This window comes from Geotrypetes seraphini, chromosome 4, assembly GCF_902459505.1.
Source record: "Geotrypetes seraphini chromosome 4, aGeoSer1.1, whole genome shotgun sequence".
Lineage (NCBI taxonomy): Eukaryota > Metazoa > Chordata > Amphibia > Gymnophiona > Dermophiidae > Geotrypetes > Geotrypetes seraphini.
The window spans coordinates 180,111,374-180,127,412 of NC_047087.1; the positions used below are offsets into that span (position 1 = coordinate 180,111,374).

At 43.1% G+C, this 16,039-nt stretch overlaps 1 protein-coding gene across 7 annotated transcripts in view; it reads right to left on the bottom strand.

Moving 5' to 3' along the window:
* Positions 1-486: 486 nt before the first annotated feature.
* Positions 487-16,039, bottom strand: part of DRC7 (dynein regulatory complex subunit 7) — a 179,393-nt gene continuing 163,840 nt past the window's right edge. For all 7 annotated transcript variants that reach the window (XM_033943631.1, XM_033943627.1, XM_033943628.1 and 4 more), the window contains 2 exons: positions 2,749-2,888; positions 487-2,653 (listed from right to left, as the gene is read on the bottom strand). In XM_033943631.1, coding sequence (XP_033799522.1) covers positions 2,572-2,653; positions 2,749-2,888 — 222 coding nt within the window. In that variant the 3' untranslated portion in view covers positions 487-2,571. The remainder of the gene's footprint in view (positions 2,654-2,748; positions 2,889-16,039) is intronic.

Consider the following 16,039-nt stretch of genomic DNA (forward strand, 5'->3'; position numbering starts at 1 on the left):
AGTTGAAACAAGCGGGACTCGCAGAGGGTAGGCCCCGACGTCAGAAGCTTGTGTCGATCGCTGCTGCTGAGTTGCCGAAGAGAGCCGCGGAGCAGGGGTTGTGGCCAGAAGCAGGTAGAAGGGAGAGGGAGATAGGAAGGCTGTAGATCTCCGGAGCATGACACCGACCCCGGCCAGGATGATTTCTTTTTCAGACGTGCACCTTACAAGTCCGGCGTCGCGGCGGGAAATAGCCATGCTGAGCAGTGAGCTCAGCACTACACAGATGAAAGCCTTGCTTGCTGATTGGTCCGGCGGCACGGCGGGGCGGGGCCGCCGGACCAATCAGCAAGCAAGGCTTTCAACTGTGTGTGCTGAGCTCACTGCTCAGCATGGCTATTTCCCGCCGCGACGCCGGACTTGTAAGCTGCATTCCTGCGTGACACACTACCGGAGCCGCAGCAAAGGTGGAAAAGAGCTGCATGCGGCTCTGGAGCCGCGGGTTGCCGACCCCCGTCCTAGGATAAAGCAGTTACTTACCGTAACAGGTGTTAGCCATAGACATCAGGCAGATATTCTCACAACCCTCCCATCTCCCCTGCTTGCCTTCTTAGCTTGCTAACTGAACTGAGGTTCTGCGAGTCTCAGCGGGTGGGAAGGCAGTCATGCATGAGCGGAAGCGGGCAGTCACAAAGTTTCTTAAAACTTAAAGTGACAGTTCACTTTTCATACTGTCCATACTAGGCTCTGTGGATGACATCACCCATATGTGAGACTATCTGCCTACTGTGTCCGACTAACACCTGTTACGGTAAGTAACTGTGCTTTATATAGCACACCCAACTCGCAATTCTAAGCAGTTAATAATTAAAAGAAGCTAGAATATATTATATATCTAGGAATTATATAAAATAAGATAAAGTTATTTTTTAAAAAAAGGGATAATGTGCAATTCAATTACCTAACATATATCTTCAAAAAGTAAAGTTTTTAAATAATTTCAAAAATCTTTATAATTATACAAATGCAAAAGAGAGTTAGAAATCTCTATCCCTATTTTAACTGCTTGAACATATAAGTGAATCATGAATTCCATTTTCTTTTTCTTCAAAGATGGAACAATAAATGGGTGGTTGTTTAGTTTTCTCTAGAGCCTAAAAGAATTAACAAAATGAAAATGTTTAACCATGTAGGTTGGCACATCTCCATATAAGACTTTCTATAAAATACAGGATAATTTAAACAGGATCATTGCATCTATTGTCAATGTCAAAGGAGGTTTTTTTTTTAAATATAATAGAGAGTAATTTCCTATTGAAAAAAATCAGAGACTGTGGTGTTTGTAGTTTTTTCAACAGCAGTTCTTTGTAATGTTGACTTTGAGGGGAAAAGCCAGGAGCCTCAAAGAGAGGTTTGAGATGATGGGCTAATGCTTGGGGGAGATGCTGGACCAGGTAAGGGGAAGTAGGCAGGGAAAAGACTAACTCGCAATATGGCATCTCTGTTTCCACTACTAAAACTGGGGACAGATTGTTGCCAAACAAGAAGTTGTTATAAACGGGGGCATAAAACTGGGGACAATCCCCCCAAATCATGGATGTCTGGTAAACCCTACCCCTCATTTCCCTTCTGACCCAAGTCTAGCAACTCCTTCACTCCCACTGTCATGCTGCATCCTCTCAGGTCTGTATCAGCAGCAAAAGGAAAAGGAAGAGGATGTAGTAATAGCGATTAGCATATCTGGATTTAGAAAAGGTTTGAACAAGTTCCTGGATCCATAGTTTGGTTTTGAGATAGAAATGGGAAAGCCCTGCTTCCCTGAGAATAGTAGCATGGAATCTTGCTACTATTTAGGATTCTCCCAGATTCTTGTGACCACTAGTAGAAGCAGGATACTGGGCTAGATGGACCATTGGTCTGCCCCAGTATGGCTATTCTTAATGCATGCTTAGAGCCTTCCATATCACACTCTCTCTGATACAGACTTCATGTTTCAGACACAGCAGGCCTTCATTATATGCAGGGCTCAAAGGCCCCATGCTGCCCTTTTCTTTTTATGCTACCACTTTGTGCATTTTGGGGACTTTTCCGACCCTCTTCCTTCACCTGCAAAATGCAGCAACATCAGCACCTTTGTCCACAGACATGAAAGAGTAGCCTCCTCCCACCATGATGTGAAGTTAAGTAGATGTTGCAGGGCTATTTCAAGAGTACTTATGCTGCTCCCAGAAATTTGCCACCTCACTCTGCCTAATGATAGAGCTGCCCCAGATTATAAGATATTAGAGCAGGAGATGTTACATAGTAAATGACAGCAGATAAAGACCTGAACGGTCCATCCAGTCTGTACATTAGTTATTCTCATTAGAAATAGAAACAAAAGTAACATAGTAAATGACGGCTGATAACAGCAAATTACTTGGCCTGAGCATTCTATACTTTTATTGTTCTGAGGGAAAAACACAGCACATAGTTCCTACAATATTTAAACAATGGATAAACTAGTCATTTATCCATATCAGCTTGTAAACTCTGTCCCAGCATCAAGTTTCATTGAGCCTCTTTAAATCCTAGAAGATGATAGAATCTGGACTAGAAGAATGGAATCAAACGTGAGTCATTAAGTAATCGTTCTTCCATTGCCAGGTACTTATATGGAGCCAATTCTTTGTGCCTATAAAACAGAAAGCAGATGAGTAGACAAATATGGATTTAGATAGCCATTGGTTTCTTACTGCTTGACAGGACTTCCTTTTCTCTACTGGATACCTGTTAAGTCGGATTTCCAAGATATGGATATGGAACATGACTTCAGAGCAGTATGATAAGTATGATTCCTCGTCTTCCTTTATCATGGAAACTTGGTTTTGCTGATACCATTGCTGTTTCTTCTGCAGGTCTTGCGTCTCCTGCAGGTAGAAAAATATATTGAGAACAAAGAAAGGGAGAAAAACAGAACTGCTGTTTGCAAATTAAGAAAAATAAATATTTAAAGGGAAAATCTATAATTGGGCAAGTGTAGTTACATGTGTCTTAGGTGAGTAAGCACACAGAATAGCGGGATTTATACATATAACTACTATGTGCTGTTCTATAAGGTAACTGGTAAAGTTTTAATGTAGATCTCCAAGAAAGCATACACAATACGGATCATGAGAAAGGCATGAGCATGTCTCATTTATGCACATAGAGCTGGATTCAGTAAATCACACCCAAAGTTAGGTGCCGAAAAAAAAAAATTGGCGCTAAACACTTCAATAAGTGGTGTGCGCCCTCAATTAATTGATGTTTAGCACCTAACTTTGGGCACCAGACTTATGCCAGCTAAAATCTCGCGCCCAGTTTAGGTACGAAAATGGCAGTATTCTATAACAGTGGATCCAACTGTTTGGGAATACTCCTGACCTGCCCATGCCCTTCCCATGGCCATGCCACCTTTTCAGTTCCACACAGGAAGATGTAGGTGTTAAGTTCAGTGGTAGGCAAACTCATTAGTTAAAAGAGCCAAAGATCAGCAACACAACGATTAAGATTTCTTTTGAGAGCCTTACCCCGTGCCCGCTTGCGCTATGACGGCTACGTCAACCCAACTGACACCCCGCTCGCCCGCATGTAGTCGAAATCGATTTGTGACAGAGCCTAGAGAATGACACGGGGAAAAAAATCTGTCTCCGTCTCCGCCCCGTCCCCGCGAAGCTTGGTCCCCCATCCCCGCAAACCATCTGATCCCATCTACACAAGCCTCGAATATTTTTATACTGAATTTATTATATTAAAGTATAAAAAGAAACAATATTCTGTACAATTGTCAATTTATAAATCAGTATCTTCTCCCCGCTCTCTCTTCCCCATTTCCCTTCAGCGTCCTCAGCCCACTCTCTCTCCACTTCCCTTCAGTGCACAAACATAAATACAAGCAAACAATTTTATATCATTTTCATTCTATTCATTCATAGAAATTAAAGTCTAAATAATGCCAGTCACATAACAAAACATGATTTTACAAAAATAATTCCCTGCAGTGTCAAGCCTGCAAGGATTACGAGATGTCTTCCAGCAGCTTCCCTCCCTCCTTCTTACCTTCATGGCCAAGTCAAAATGATCTACCAACAATAAAATTTTTTAAAACACAAAGCACACTGAATGCAGAGAAAATGTTAATTATCATTTATATTCCGCAGAGGTCAAGGCAGATGACTTTTTGCAATGTTACCTCAGTAACAACTATACAAAAATAGACAAATATACCCCCTCCCTTTTTACTAAACCGCGATAGCGTTTTTAGCACAGGGAGCTATGCTGAATGCCCTGTGCTGCTCTCAACGCTCATAGGCTCCCTGCACTAAAAACCGCTATTGTGGTTTAGTAAAAGGGGGCCATCGTGCAAAATATAGACAGCAGATATAAATTCTCAAAACGGACACATTTTGATTACTAAATTGAAAATAAAATTATTTTCCTACCTTTGTTGTCTGGTAATTTCATCAGTCTCTGTTTGCACTTTATTCTTCTGACTGTGCATCCAATATTTCTTCCCTTCTTTCAGCCTCCTGTATGCTTCCTCTCCTCCAGACCTCATTTCCTCCCCCAACTTTTTCTTTCTTTCTTTCTTTCTTTCTTTCTCTCTCCATGCTCCCTTTCTTTCTGAATGTTTGTCTTTCTCTCTCCATGCCCCCTTTCTTTTTTTCTCCATGCCCCCTTTCTTTCTGTCTGTCTGTCTCCATGCATGCCCCCTTTCTTTGTCTGTCTGTCTCCATGCATGCCCCCTTTCTGTCTCCCTATCTTTCTCTCTCCATGCCCCCTTTCTGTCTCCTGTCTCCCTTCTTTTTTTCTGTCTCCCTGCCCCCCCTTTCTTTCTTTCTCCCTGCCCACCCCCAAGCCACCGCCATTGGGGAACAGGCCGCCGCCATTGGGGAACTGGCTGCCGCTGAGTTCTGAGCTTTTCCTGCTTCCCTTCCTTGAAAAGAGGATGCCAAAGCGCCGGGCCAACTAACCTTCCCCACCCAACGTCAATTCTAACATCGGAGAGGCAGCGATTGGCTGGCCCAGAACTTCCTCTCCGACATCAGAATTGACGTCATTGGTTGGCCCGGCACTTCAGCATCCTCTTTATGGGGAAGAGAAGCAGGTTGGGCACCCCTGCTCTAGCTAGCTGAGCCGAGAGCCGCACTCAAGTGGCTAAAGAGCCACATGCAGCTTGCGAGCCACAGTTTGCCGACCACTGGTGTAGTTCTTGATAGAATTGCAGAGGCAGTTGCGCACACTTCAGATTAGTGCAACTTAATGACAATAATTGATTGTTAGCACTCAATTATTGATTGTTAATGGCTTGTTAACTTAGTTTTGCTTGCAACTCCCAATCTTGTGCAGATTTGGGCATCCAAATACAGGCACCCTTTAGAGAATCTGGGGGATAACTTATAGAATACTATCAGTTATATGCATATTATGGCATAAATAATCGTGCTTAACTTTAGGCATGCCAGTGCCAACTTTAATATTCTGTAACAACAGACATGCTGCTATAAAACTGGTGCTCAGCACATGGTATTGGTGATCCTAACTGGAGGCATCCAGTTATAAAATTGCATCCTTATCATTTATCCATGCATATACCATATCTGAGGCTAACATAAGAATAGACATATTGGGTCAGACCAATGTTCCCTCTAGCCCAGTATTCTGTTTCCACAGTGGCCAACAAACCAGGTTACAAGTACCTGGCAAAAACCCAAATAGTAACAACATTCCATGCTACCAATCCCAGGGCAAACACTGACTTTCCTCATATCTGTCTCAATAGCAGACTGGATTTTTCCTCCAGGAACTTATCCAAACCTTTTTAACCCCATCTAAGTTAACTGCTAGGCAGGGTTAAATCAAGATATAAATTAATGGTTGGTTTTTAAACAGACATCCGAAGCCATTAATATTAAAAAAGAAAACATAGAAAGATGACGGCAGAAAAGGGCTATAGTCCATCAAGTCTGCCCACTCTACTGTCCCACCCCATTAAGTCAGAGTGCTGCTCAACCCACATAGAGATCCCACGTGGATGTCCCATTTATTCTTAAAGTCGAGCACGCTAGTGGCCTTGATCACCTGCACCAGTAGTTTGTTCCAGTGATCCACCACCCTTTCTGTAAAGAAATACTTCTTGGTGTCACCACCAAATCTATGTATGTACATTATTTCAATATCTACCCTAACCTCCCTCAATGTACTTTTTTTTTTTTCATATGCAGGTAAAAGTACTCAGCAGATCACAAAAAGTAGCTCTATTTCCCATAGTAGTTCATTTTCAGAAGTAAGCAACAGCTCATCTAAGACTATCTATCTGGCTAATAATTTTATAGACTTTTCCTCCAGGATCCTGTCCAAACCTCTTTTGAACACTAGTATATTATTGTCTTGATCACACTTCTTCTAACAGATTCCACCACTTAATTATGTGCTATGTGAAAGAAAAATTCCTACAATTTGTTTTCAATCTGCTGGACATGAATTTAATGGAATGTCCTCTTCGGTTTGTGTTATTTGAAAGGTCAAGCAAACATTCATATTTAACTATTTCACCCCACTCATGCTTTTATAAATGTCTATCAATCCTCTCTGTTATCTTTTCTCCAAACTGAAAAGCCCTAACCATTTTAGTCCTTCTTTGTAAAGAAGGTGTTACAGTTATGTTTATTTGAAATACTGCAATTAACAAGGAATGTTAAGCCAAAGCGGTTTACAATAAAAAACCCAGGGGTAAAGGGAAAACAAATTAAAACCAATAAAGACTGGGGTAGAGACAAGATGGCTACGGTGTAGTGCGGACGCTCACAACACGCTCTCCTGCCGAATTACTTTTCCTGTCCCGTTTATCGGGGAGGGGAGGGGGGGGGGTTTCTAGTATTACAAATGCCTAAAAGAAGGGGAAGAGTGGCTGCCACAGCCCGGCAGCCTGGATCTACCGTGTGGAGGCAGGAGATGATTTTGGGCTTCTTTACGTCCTCTCCTTGGGGCGAACTGACAACGCCGAGTCAGAGGGAAGTCTCGGTGCTTGGGAGTAAGGTGTCGCTCAGCCCCGTCAGACCAATGCATCCCCAACAGCCGCGAGAGTAGGAAATTACGGCGGCTCAGCAGAAACAGGAAGTAATGTCCCTAACGGAGCTGGAGGGCTTACCGGCGTCTCATGTTTCGGCGGTGGAGATATCATCGTTGGAGCAGGCTGCAGAGGTTCTAACAGTTGGAGGACAGGTTCCATCGGTCCCTCTGTTGGTAAGACCAGTGGAATTCACTTTGGAGTCTATCTGGACAGCTTTAGACTCCTTGTATAAGTTGTGTGCAGGAACCCTTCCTCTGGTAAATGCACAGGCATTAAGAATTGATAAAGTTCAGGAGGAAATAAAGTCACAGGGGGAAAAGATCGACAGCTTGGACCAACAGGTTCAAGAATTACAAACATTTCAAACTGCTTTATTGCAAAATAGACTATTGCTAGTAAGGAAAATAGAAAAAATATATATATTTTTTCCAATTCTTTATTCATTTTTCCATCTTCCACCAAGTATACAATATTCCATAAATTGAATCATACACATCACTTGAAATTCTTTCTAATATCACCAAATACATAAATTTACCCTTTCCACCACCCTCCCTTTTCACAGATATTATAATAGAAAATTTTGAGAATTATACAAAGATGTTCAACTTGAGAATTCTTAATTTTCCAAAAACACTGGCAATGTCTCCTTGAGATTTATTTTATAAATTTCTGAAGGATTCATTTAATTAATTTTAATTTAATTTAATTCTTATATACCGCTAATAACCGTGAGGTTTCTAAGCGGTTTACAAAAATGATGCATTAAAAGATACAATAAATAAGATAGGTACTTGGAAATTCCCTAACTGTCCCAAAGGCTCACAATCTAACCAAAGTACCTGAAGAAACAATTTACCCAGAGACTGGATTTCCTCCCTTGGATAGACTGGACAGGCCAAGAGTCCATCAAGGGCCAGATCCTGTTTCCAACATGGTCAATTCAGCTCACTAGCACCTGGCAATATCCCAATGACTGAAAAGGACATTATGAGGCCTATCCTTCCCGTATCCTGTGGACTTTCCAAACTGCATTTCATCAGGATATATGTGATGGGACATTATCAGTCTACTTGATGTCACAATGTTCTCTGCCAATAATTGCAAGAGCTGATGTATTATATTGAAAAGCTATTTGCAAGGTGATGTTTAAGATAACCACAGTTTGCAATTGTTTTTTGAAAATGTGTGTGTCCTGATCCTGTGACTACATTAGGGAGATAAGGATTTGCTAGGCCTGTGTTTCCCACAAAGTAAGGATACCCTCTCCTGAGTTATGAAATAGTGCTACATAGTTCTGTAAACTATTGTAAATATGAAAACTGCCATAAATAATAAAGGGTATTCGGTGTCTCACAGACTGGAATGTGATGAGGACCAAGTAATTAATAAGAGGTTGAGAAAATGCTGACAATTCTTACTGAATAGTGCCAGGCTAAGAGAAATAATTTTAGGGTCAGAAAGGAAATTCATCTTTGAACAGGTCAGACACTTAAATACGTTGGTTTAATTGGTCAAACCTGTCTTTTGAGATGTCATCAAGAGTATCGGCTATGTCAGTGGCTATGAGGCATCTAGCTTAGCTAAGAATTTCTGATATGGACATCAATCTTCAGGACAGATTAGCCAATATTCATGTTTTGCTCTACTTGGAGTAATTTTTATTAATAATAATAATAATAACAAATTTATTTTTATATACTGCCAACAGTTCTAAGCGGTTTACAAGGGTAGAAACTGTATACAGACAGCAACATTACAACGAACTTTCAAATTTACATTGGCTTGTTAAGTTTAGTCAGGTTTATCTGGAAGTATATTGGGAATACATCAGGTTGAGGTGGGGTCATCAAAATTTGTCAAAGAGATAGGTTTTTATTGACTTTCTAAACGTTTGGTAGGAGAGTGCGTTTGAGATGAAGTTGGTTAAACATTTGTTCCATTTGCCTGCTTGGAATGATAGTATTCTGTTGAGGTATCTCTTGTAGGTTCAGCCCTTTAGTGATGGAAAAGCAAACAAGTAGGTACTGCGTGTATTAGTTGTGGCTGAGAATTCGAATTGGTGAGACAGATAGGTTGGGAATGAACCTATCATGGTTTTGAAGCAAAGGCAAGCAAACTTAAAAAATGACCCTTGCTTCCACAAGCAGCCAGTGTAGTTTTCTGTAATATGGGCTTACATGGTCTGATTTTTTGAGGCCATAAATGAGACAGACTGCAGCATTTTGGATGACTCTCAGTCGTTTGATGGTTTTTTTGAGAGATCCCAAGTATATAATGTTGCAATAGTCTAAGGTAGTCAGTCATAGAGGCCAAAACTGTTTCGGTGCTGTAATTTGTTCGGAAGCCAGATTAGGGATCATGTAGGATGTTGAACTTCTCTAAGTATTTTGTGAGGTTGATGTTAACCAGACCTTCCATTAATTTAAGAAAGAATGGTATGTTGACAATGGGTCTGTAGTTGGCCGTCAAGGAAACGGACTCCTTTGGGGTTTTGATAATAGGAGTCACGAGGATATGCCCAAGATCCTCCGGGAATTTACCGGTATGCATGTATGAAGAGATCCAGCTAAAAAGTTCAGCCTTGAAGGAGATAGGAGCTGTTTTCATAATGGTTGGTGGGCAGGTGTCCAATAGGCAATTGGATTTTACATATTTTGAGTAAAGCTTGAGGAAGTGGCTCCAGTCTGGGTTTTTAAAGTGGTTCCAGATAAATGTCAGCAGCTGTGCCTTCATTGTCTAAGGCAGTAAATCTGTTTGAGCTTGTAAGGGACGATCTCAATTTGTGGATTTTTGTAGCGATAAAGTCAGCTAAGATCGCCACAGGGGGTGGGGAATCTGTATTGGGGCGCTTGTGGGATTCAATATCAAACAAAGAATTGACTATTTTGAAAAGATTGTGACTGTTTAAAGTAGGAGAATTAATTTTTTGTGAGTAGTGTTTGCAACGCTTTTCTTTGATCATTATTTTGTATTCTTTAACCTTTAGTCGCCAAGTAAGTCTATCCTCATCTTTCCCTGATTTGCATCATGTTCTTTCCAATTTGCATAATTCTCACTTTAAGGCCATTAAGTCAGTGTTGTACCAGCTGTCTGATGAACGTTGTCTTTTTTTACATTTTTTCAGAGGGGCTATGTCGTTTAAGATCTGATCACTAAAGTTTTTCCATCCTAAAATGAAGTTAGGGTCAAAAGTTGGGTTGGAGATTAAGCTATAGTGCATCCAAAATTCTACTAGGTTCAGCTGTCCTCTTGTGCAAATAGTTTTCTCTTTGAAGTTGTTCCTTGGTTTTGTTTTAAGTTGTCTTTTAATCCAGCATAGTTCAAAGTTGCATAAGAGATGGTCCGACCAGGGAGTATTGGACCAGTTTTCACCTTTGAGACTTATACTGAGAGTCGTTGGGTCATTAGAAAGGAATGTGCTCAGATCTAGTTGGTGACCTTTCTGGTGGGTTTTAGTCGGGGCTGGTTTGGAGAACCCTAATGATGTGAGGAAGGAAAGTAGGTCAGTTATGTTGGAATTGTCTGCCCATTTGAGGTGTAAATTAACATCCCCAGCTATAAAGTTGTAGGCACCAGCTGTCGAGTTTGCAGGGAGGAATTCATAGAATTCCTCTTTTGCTAGGTGCCATTTTTTGGGGGGAATGTAAAATATTGTGAGGATCAAGTTGTCTTTGCAATCCTCTTTAGATATTTTACAGGTGAGGATTTCCAGGTCAGTAGTCAGTTTGGAGTCTAATACTTGGAACTTTAAGTGGTCTCAGAGAATTATTGCTAAACCACCTCCTCTTTTGAGGTTCTTGATAAAGAGATATTTCGGTTAGACGTAGAATATTCAGGTGGGTTTCTTCCAGCCAGTCTTTGACCAGTTGTGCCTTATTCCTGACTGAACGAATGTTCAGGTAAGTTCCAGACAGCTTGTAGTGGTCTAGAGGAACCAACGGCTCTGAGTATTTTAGGAGAAATTATCTTTTGTGTGTTGGTCTTAAGGGACAGCGGGAAGAGTTAACCACCATGACTGGAAAGGGTCCTGTTTCCGTGCAGTCATGAAGGTGGCGAGAAGGGTGAAAAGATTTTTCAGAGCTGGTGATTCTGTCCCATGTAAAGTGAGTTTGAATTGATTTAAATGCTAAGGCTCTTGATATCAGACTTCTCGTACCTAGTAAGTAGAGGACCAATAAGGCTAGGATCTTTCCTGTGACATCAGCCATGGTTGCTCTGAGATTAAGGTTAAGGGGGGGGGGGGAGATCCCATGAGTATTAAGAGTAAAACAAAACAAAAAAAAACCAAGCAGGAGCCCTGGGCCATTTAAGGGGCTGGATATAAGCAGGCCAGCTCCGGGGAGTAGGGGGGCCGAAGATGGAAGTATGAAATGGAGTCTCAGTGCAGTGAGAGGGACGGTTGGTTCCTTTCTCCTCACTGTGCTGAAGTTGAACAGTCAAGTTTGCTTCCGATCAGTGTTTGTGCTGCATACAGGCTCTGTAAAATTCTGCCGGGCAGATCTTGTACACCAACGGCCTCTCCTGGGTGATGGCCTCTCTCTCTCTTTTCTCCCGCATGCCGTCGTCCGCTGTCTTGGCGAATTCTCTTAGCTGTTGTTGCTGGATCCCACTGGACTCTCCCCTTCTGCTACCGCCGTTCAAGTAAGAGGAAGGAGAGCTGATGGCGGCTGCCGAGCACACGGCACTCCACAACCGATGGACAGCCTCCCTGATAGGGTTCCCAGAGAGGATGAGCTCCTACAGCAACCGGTGCGGTTTGTCGTCCTCTTCCTCCGGTTGCTGCCATTGCCATTTCCTGGCGCCGCATAGTCAGTCCCAGTCGGGTTGCTATCAGCTTCGACTTTATCTGGCTGGCCGCTTGGTCCCCAGGTCTGTGGAGTCACTACACAGAGCACACGAGGCTCTCGCACCCCTGCTAGAACTGGTGGGGATCCTCAAGCAGTCCCCAGCCACTCCAAGTCCCGCAGGCAAATGGCACCGATCAGCCGATCACAGCCCCATTCATATGCTTATTCTTATATTACTGTATTTTCACGCGTATAACGCGCACCCGTGTAAAACGCGCACACGGGTATAGCGCGCGGGAAAAAAAATTATGTAAATAAATTAATATATAGCATGCACACTCGTATACCGCGCATGCTGCTCATTGAATTAAAACCTCCTTCTGCCCCCTTGAAGTCCTGTCCCCCCTTGAAGTCCTGTCCCCACCCTGAAAGCCTGATGCCCCACCCCAAAGGACCGCTGGCCCCCCCACCCTAAAGGACCGCTCGCATCCCCCCCGATGTCCGATTCAGCCCCCCCCCCGCACCGTTTGCGGTGGAGAAGTAGCCTACCGTGGGTTCGCGATGCCAGTGAGCCCTGCTGCTTCCTCTGCCGGCGGTCCCGCCCCTTCTCTGAGCCCTGCGCTGCTTCCTCTGCCGAAGGGGCGGGACCGCGGCAGAGGAAGCAGCGCAGGGCTCAGAGAAGGGACGGGACCGCCGGCAGAGGAAGCAGCAGGGCTCACTGGTATCGCGAACCCACGGTAGGCTGCTTCTCCACCGCAAACGGTGCGGGGGGGCTGAGGGATGAATCGGACGTCGGGGGGGGGGGGTGCGAGCGGTCCTTCAGGGTGGGGCATCAGGCTTTCAGGGCTGAATCGAACGTCGGGGGGGGAACCAGCAATGTAACAAAAAAATTGTAAAACGCGCTCACGCATATAACGTGCATGGTTATGCTCGGTTTGTAAAATCGTGTATAACGCATGCGTTATATGCGTGAAAATACGGTACTCTTTTGTTAACAAGTATTCTACCATGTCTATATTAATTTGTATTTACCCAAAACTTGGAAGCATTATTATATACTTTGCAACAAAAAGAGTAAAATAAAAATTATATACTTTGCAACAAAAAGAGTAAAATAAAAATTTCTAAATTCTTGATAGGGAGAAGCACCCCTATGACCAGTTTTATTCACTCATATCATTTCATTGACCTAGACCTGAGACTATAGAGCAGGTCATTGAAACAGGATAGTGGCCATCAGGGACCATAGCCATGCAACCAGCAGAATAATGTGTATGACCTTGGAAAAAGTGTTAACAGCTGTTTCCAGATAGATGCAACAATGAAAGACATGTAACAAAAGGGACATGTTAAGAATGTTTATTAATCCAACATGACAAGGTCATGTTGTGAAAAACAGGTTATCAACATCAGCAAGATGGTACATCAAGATGATAATTGTCAGGAGATATACAACTGTTTCCAAGAACACAGACAGCTGTGACTACCTATGACATCACATCACATGTCAAAGTTAATACGAACAGATATAGCTTTCACTTAAGCAATATGACATGAACAATTGAAGCTCATGGGTAACAGGGTATGCAAACAGATAGATCTTTTAATAGTGATACATATGATGCTGAAGGGGGAAATGGGGTGGGAAGGGGTGGAGATAAATGGGCTAGAAAAACATGAGGAAGAAGGAAGGGAAAACTATAGATGAGTGTTGGTCCACCACAGCAACATGTCAGACACAGGCTAGCAGGAATAGCTAGCCAGTGGAAAAATTCCACTTAGTGGACAGGGGGCCATAGTGCAGGGGAATGCAGTGGGCAGCAGGCAGGCCTGCAAGAGGAAGCTGTGTCAGCTGGGGGTGCAACATCCCCTATCCCCTCCCTCAATTTGATATGGAGAACCCTAGGATCTGGGTAGGGGAGGCACTGCTCTGCCTCTGGAAAGACAAGGACAGACCAAGGGAAAGGGAACATGCCCAGGACCAAACAAGGGCAAGGGAGGGAATGATGGTGGGTCCCAGGATGCACAAACAGATAGGGAGGAAGCACAAGATAGTCCAAAGGTCACCCTATTTGAGACATCCTGCTGTACCCAAGGTACCAGCTAGTGAGCCTTCAGTACTGGTGCATGCTTGGGTGTCCTAAATTTTTCACATGACTGTATATTAGTGTTTGGTTCTTTTTTCCGTTCTTTTTATCTTATCTTTTCCTTTCTTTTAATACTTTAGTCACCATCATGTGCCCCTTTAATGATATACCAGTAGTTTTTACTGGCTGTCTGTTTTCATTCTTATATTTCATTTTTCAGAAAGTTCTTTCTATTATGTGCTTTAATAATGCATCTTATGTATTTTATATTATTATGGGTTCACACTTGTTTTAAATGTTAAATTTTAATATACATATATATGTATATATTTTATCATCATTCTTACCGCTTGTTTATTCATTATATTCTGATGTCTATTTTACTTCTATATACCATTATTACAAAAATATTCTTTCTATGATGCGTTTAAAAATGTATTTTACATTACTATTGGTTTATACTTGTTTTAGAAACATGATAGCAGATAAAGGCCAAATGGCCCATCCACAGTAACCATTATCTCTTCCTCTCTAAGAGATCCCACATGCCTATCCCACACCTTGAATTCAGACACAGTCTCTGTCTCCACCACTTCTTCGGAGAGATTGTTCCACACATCTACTACCCTTTCCAGCCTGCCCAGATGACAGAACCCCAGAGACAGTGCTGATACCTCATCCAATTGGCTCTTGGGCCACAACATTTCCATCTTGTACTATTGCCAGCAGAAGCTGTAGCTTCTATACCAGTTAATGGAAGCACAAAGGGAGCAGATAGAGGTGATGCACCAAGTTCTGCAAACCACCACTGTCATGAGGGATGACATCACTGCAAGGGCTATAGAGGGATGACATCAACCAGCTGCATGGGCTATAGAGGGATTTGCAGATACTTACTAGGGCTGTGGAGGTCACCCAGCTCAGCAGTCAACCACACCTTCCACCTCCAGCTCTAGGACAGTACCAAAGGGCAAAGCACCAGTGAGAGGACGTATAAATGAGTGTTCCCTTTGGAACCCTTGAAAAAGCCTGCTAAGGCAAAACGGGTCCCGTCGGGCATAACTGTTGGGGCAAGCAATATCTGTACAACAATAAAGAAAAAGACCAAGAATCATTAATTACAAATTGGTTGTTGTGGATTTTTTGAATGTGGAAGAAATTCTGTGAAATTTTGGAAGATTTAACCCTGATGAGTGAGGGCTTTTTCTGCTGTGCCATACGAGAGGACCCAATCCTGTGACAGCCATCTGGAATCCATGAAATGGCCAGCATTACACAAGGTTGCACTTGGGCCTGATACCAGTGACACCAGCACAGGGGATGAGGACTCTGGCAGTGACTCTGAGGCTGCAGAAGCTGCCTTCTGTGCTTCAGCAATAAAAAGATGGTGGGGGGGATGACTCAGAGGATCTGTGAATGGAAGGGCTGAGGCAAGGGAAGGAGGAAGGAGGCTCTGGATGTGGGTCTTACTATGTGGATGTGTTGGGGAGAGTGAGAGTGTCTATGGGGGTATTGGGGAAGTGTGTAGGTGGGTGCTGGAGAAGGGGGAGGGATGTATGGGGATATTAGTGGTAGTGGTGGAGTTGCTGAGGTTTATGAGATTTGTTCATTAATAACCATGTTTACTGATCTTTACTCTACATTTGTCTGTATTAAGCATTACCTGGTGTGGTCCCCCTCCTGGAACACATCCTGATCAGCTCTGTGGGGTGGGGGCTTATCATCAGTATCCGGTGGCTGCTGCTGGTGTTGCTTGGGGAGGGTCTGGAAGGGGCTACCTTTTTCAGAGCGAGGTTATGGAGCATGCAACAGGCCATGAATATCTGAACCACCTTCTCTAGTTGGTAGAGCAGCTCCCCCCCTGAATGATCAAGGTATCTGAAGCAGTTCATGAGCTGATCAAATGGTGCACTTGATGGCTCTGCTGCTCCTGAGTTGCTGATTTTAGTCCTCCTCTGTCATTTTGTGGGTGCACAATGGGAGTCATTAGCCAGGCTCGCTGTGGATAGCCTCTGTCATCTGTGGGAGGAAAGCAAAGAGGGAGAGACATTGGGGAGGCAGTGAGTTCCAGCTGACCTGCAAAAGGGGGA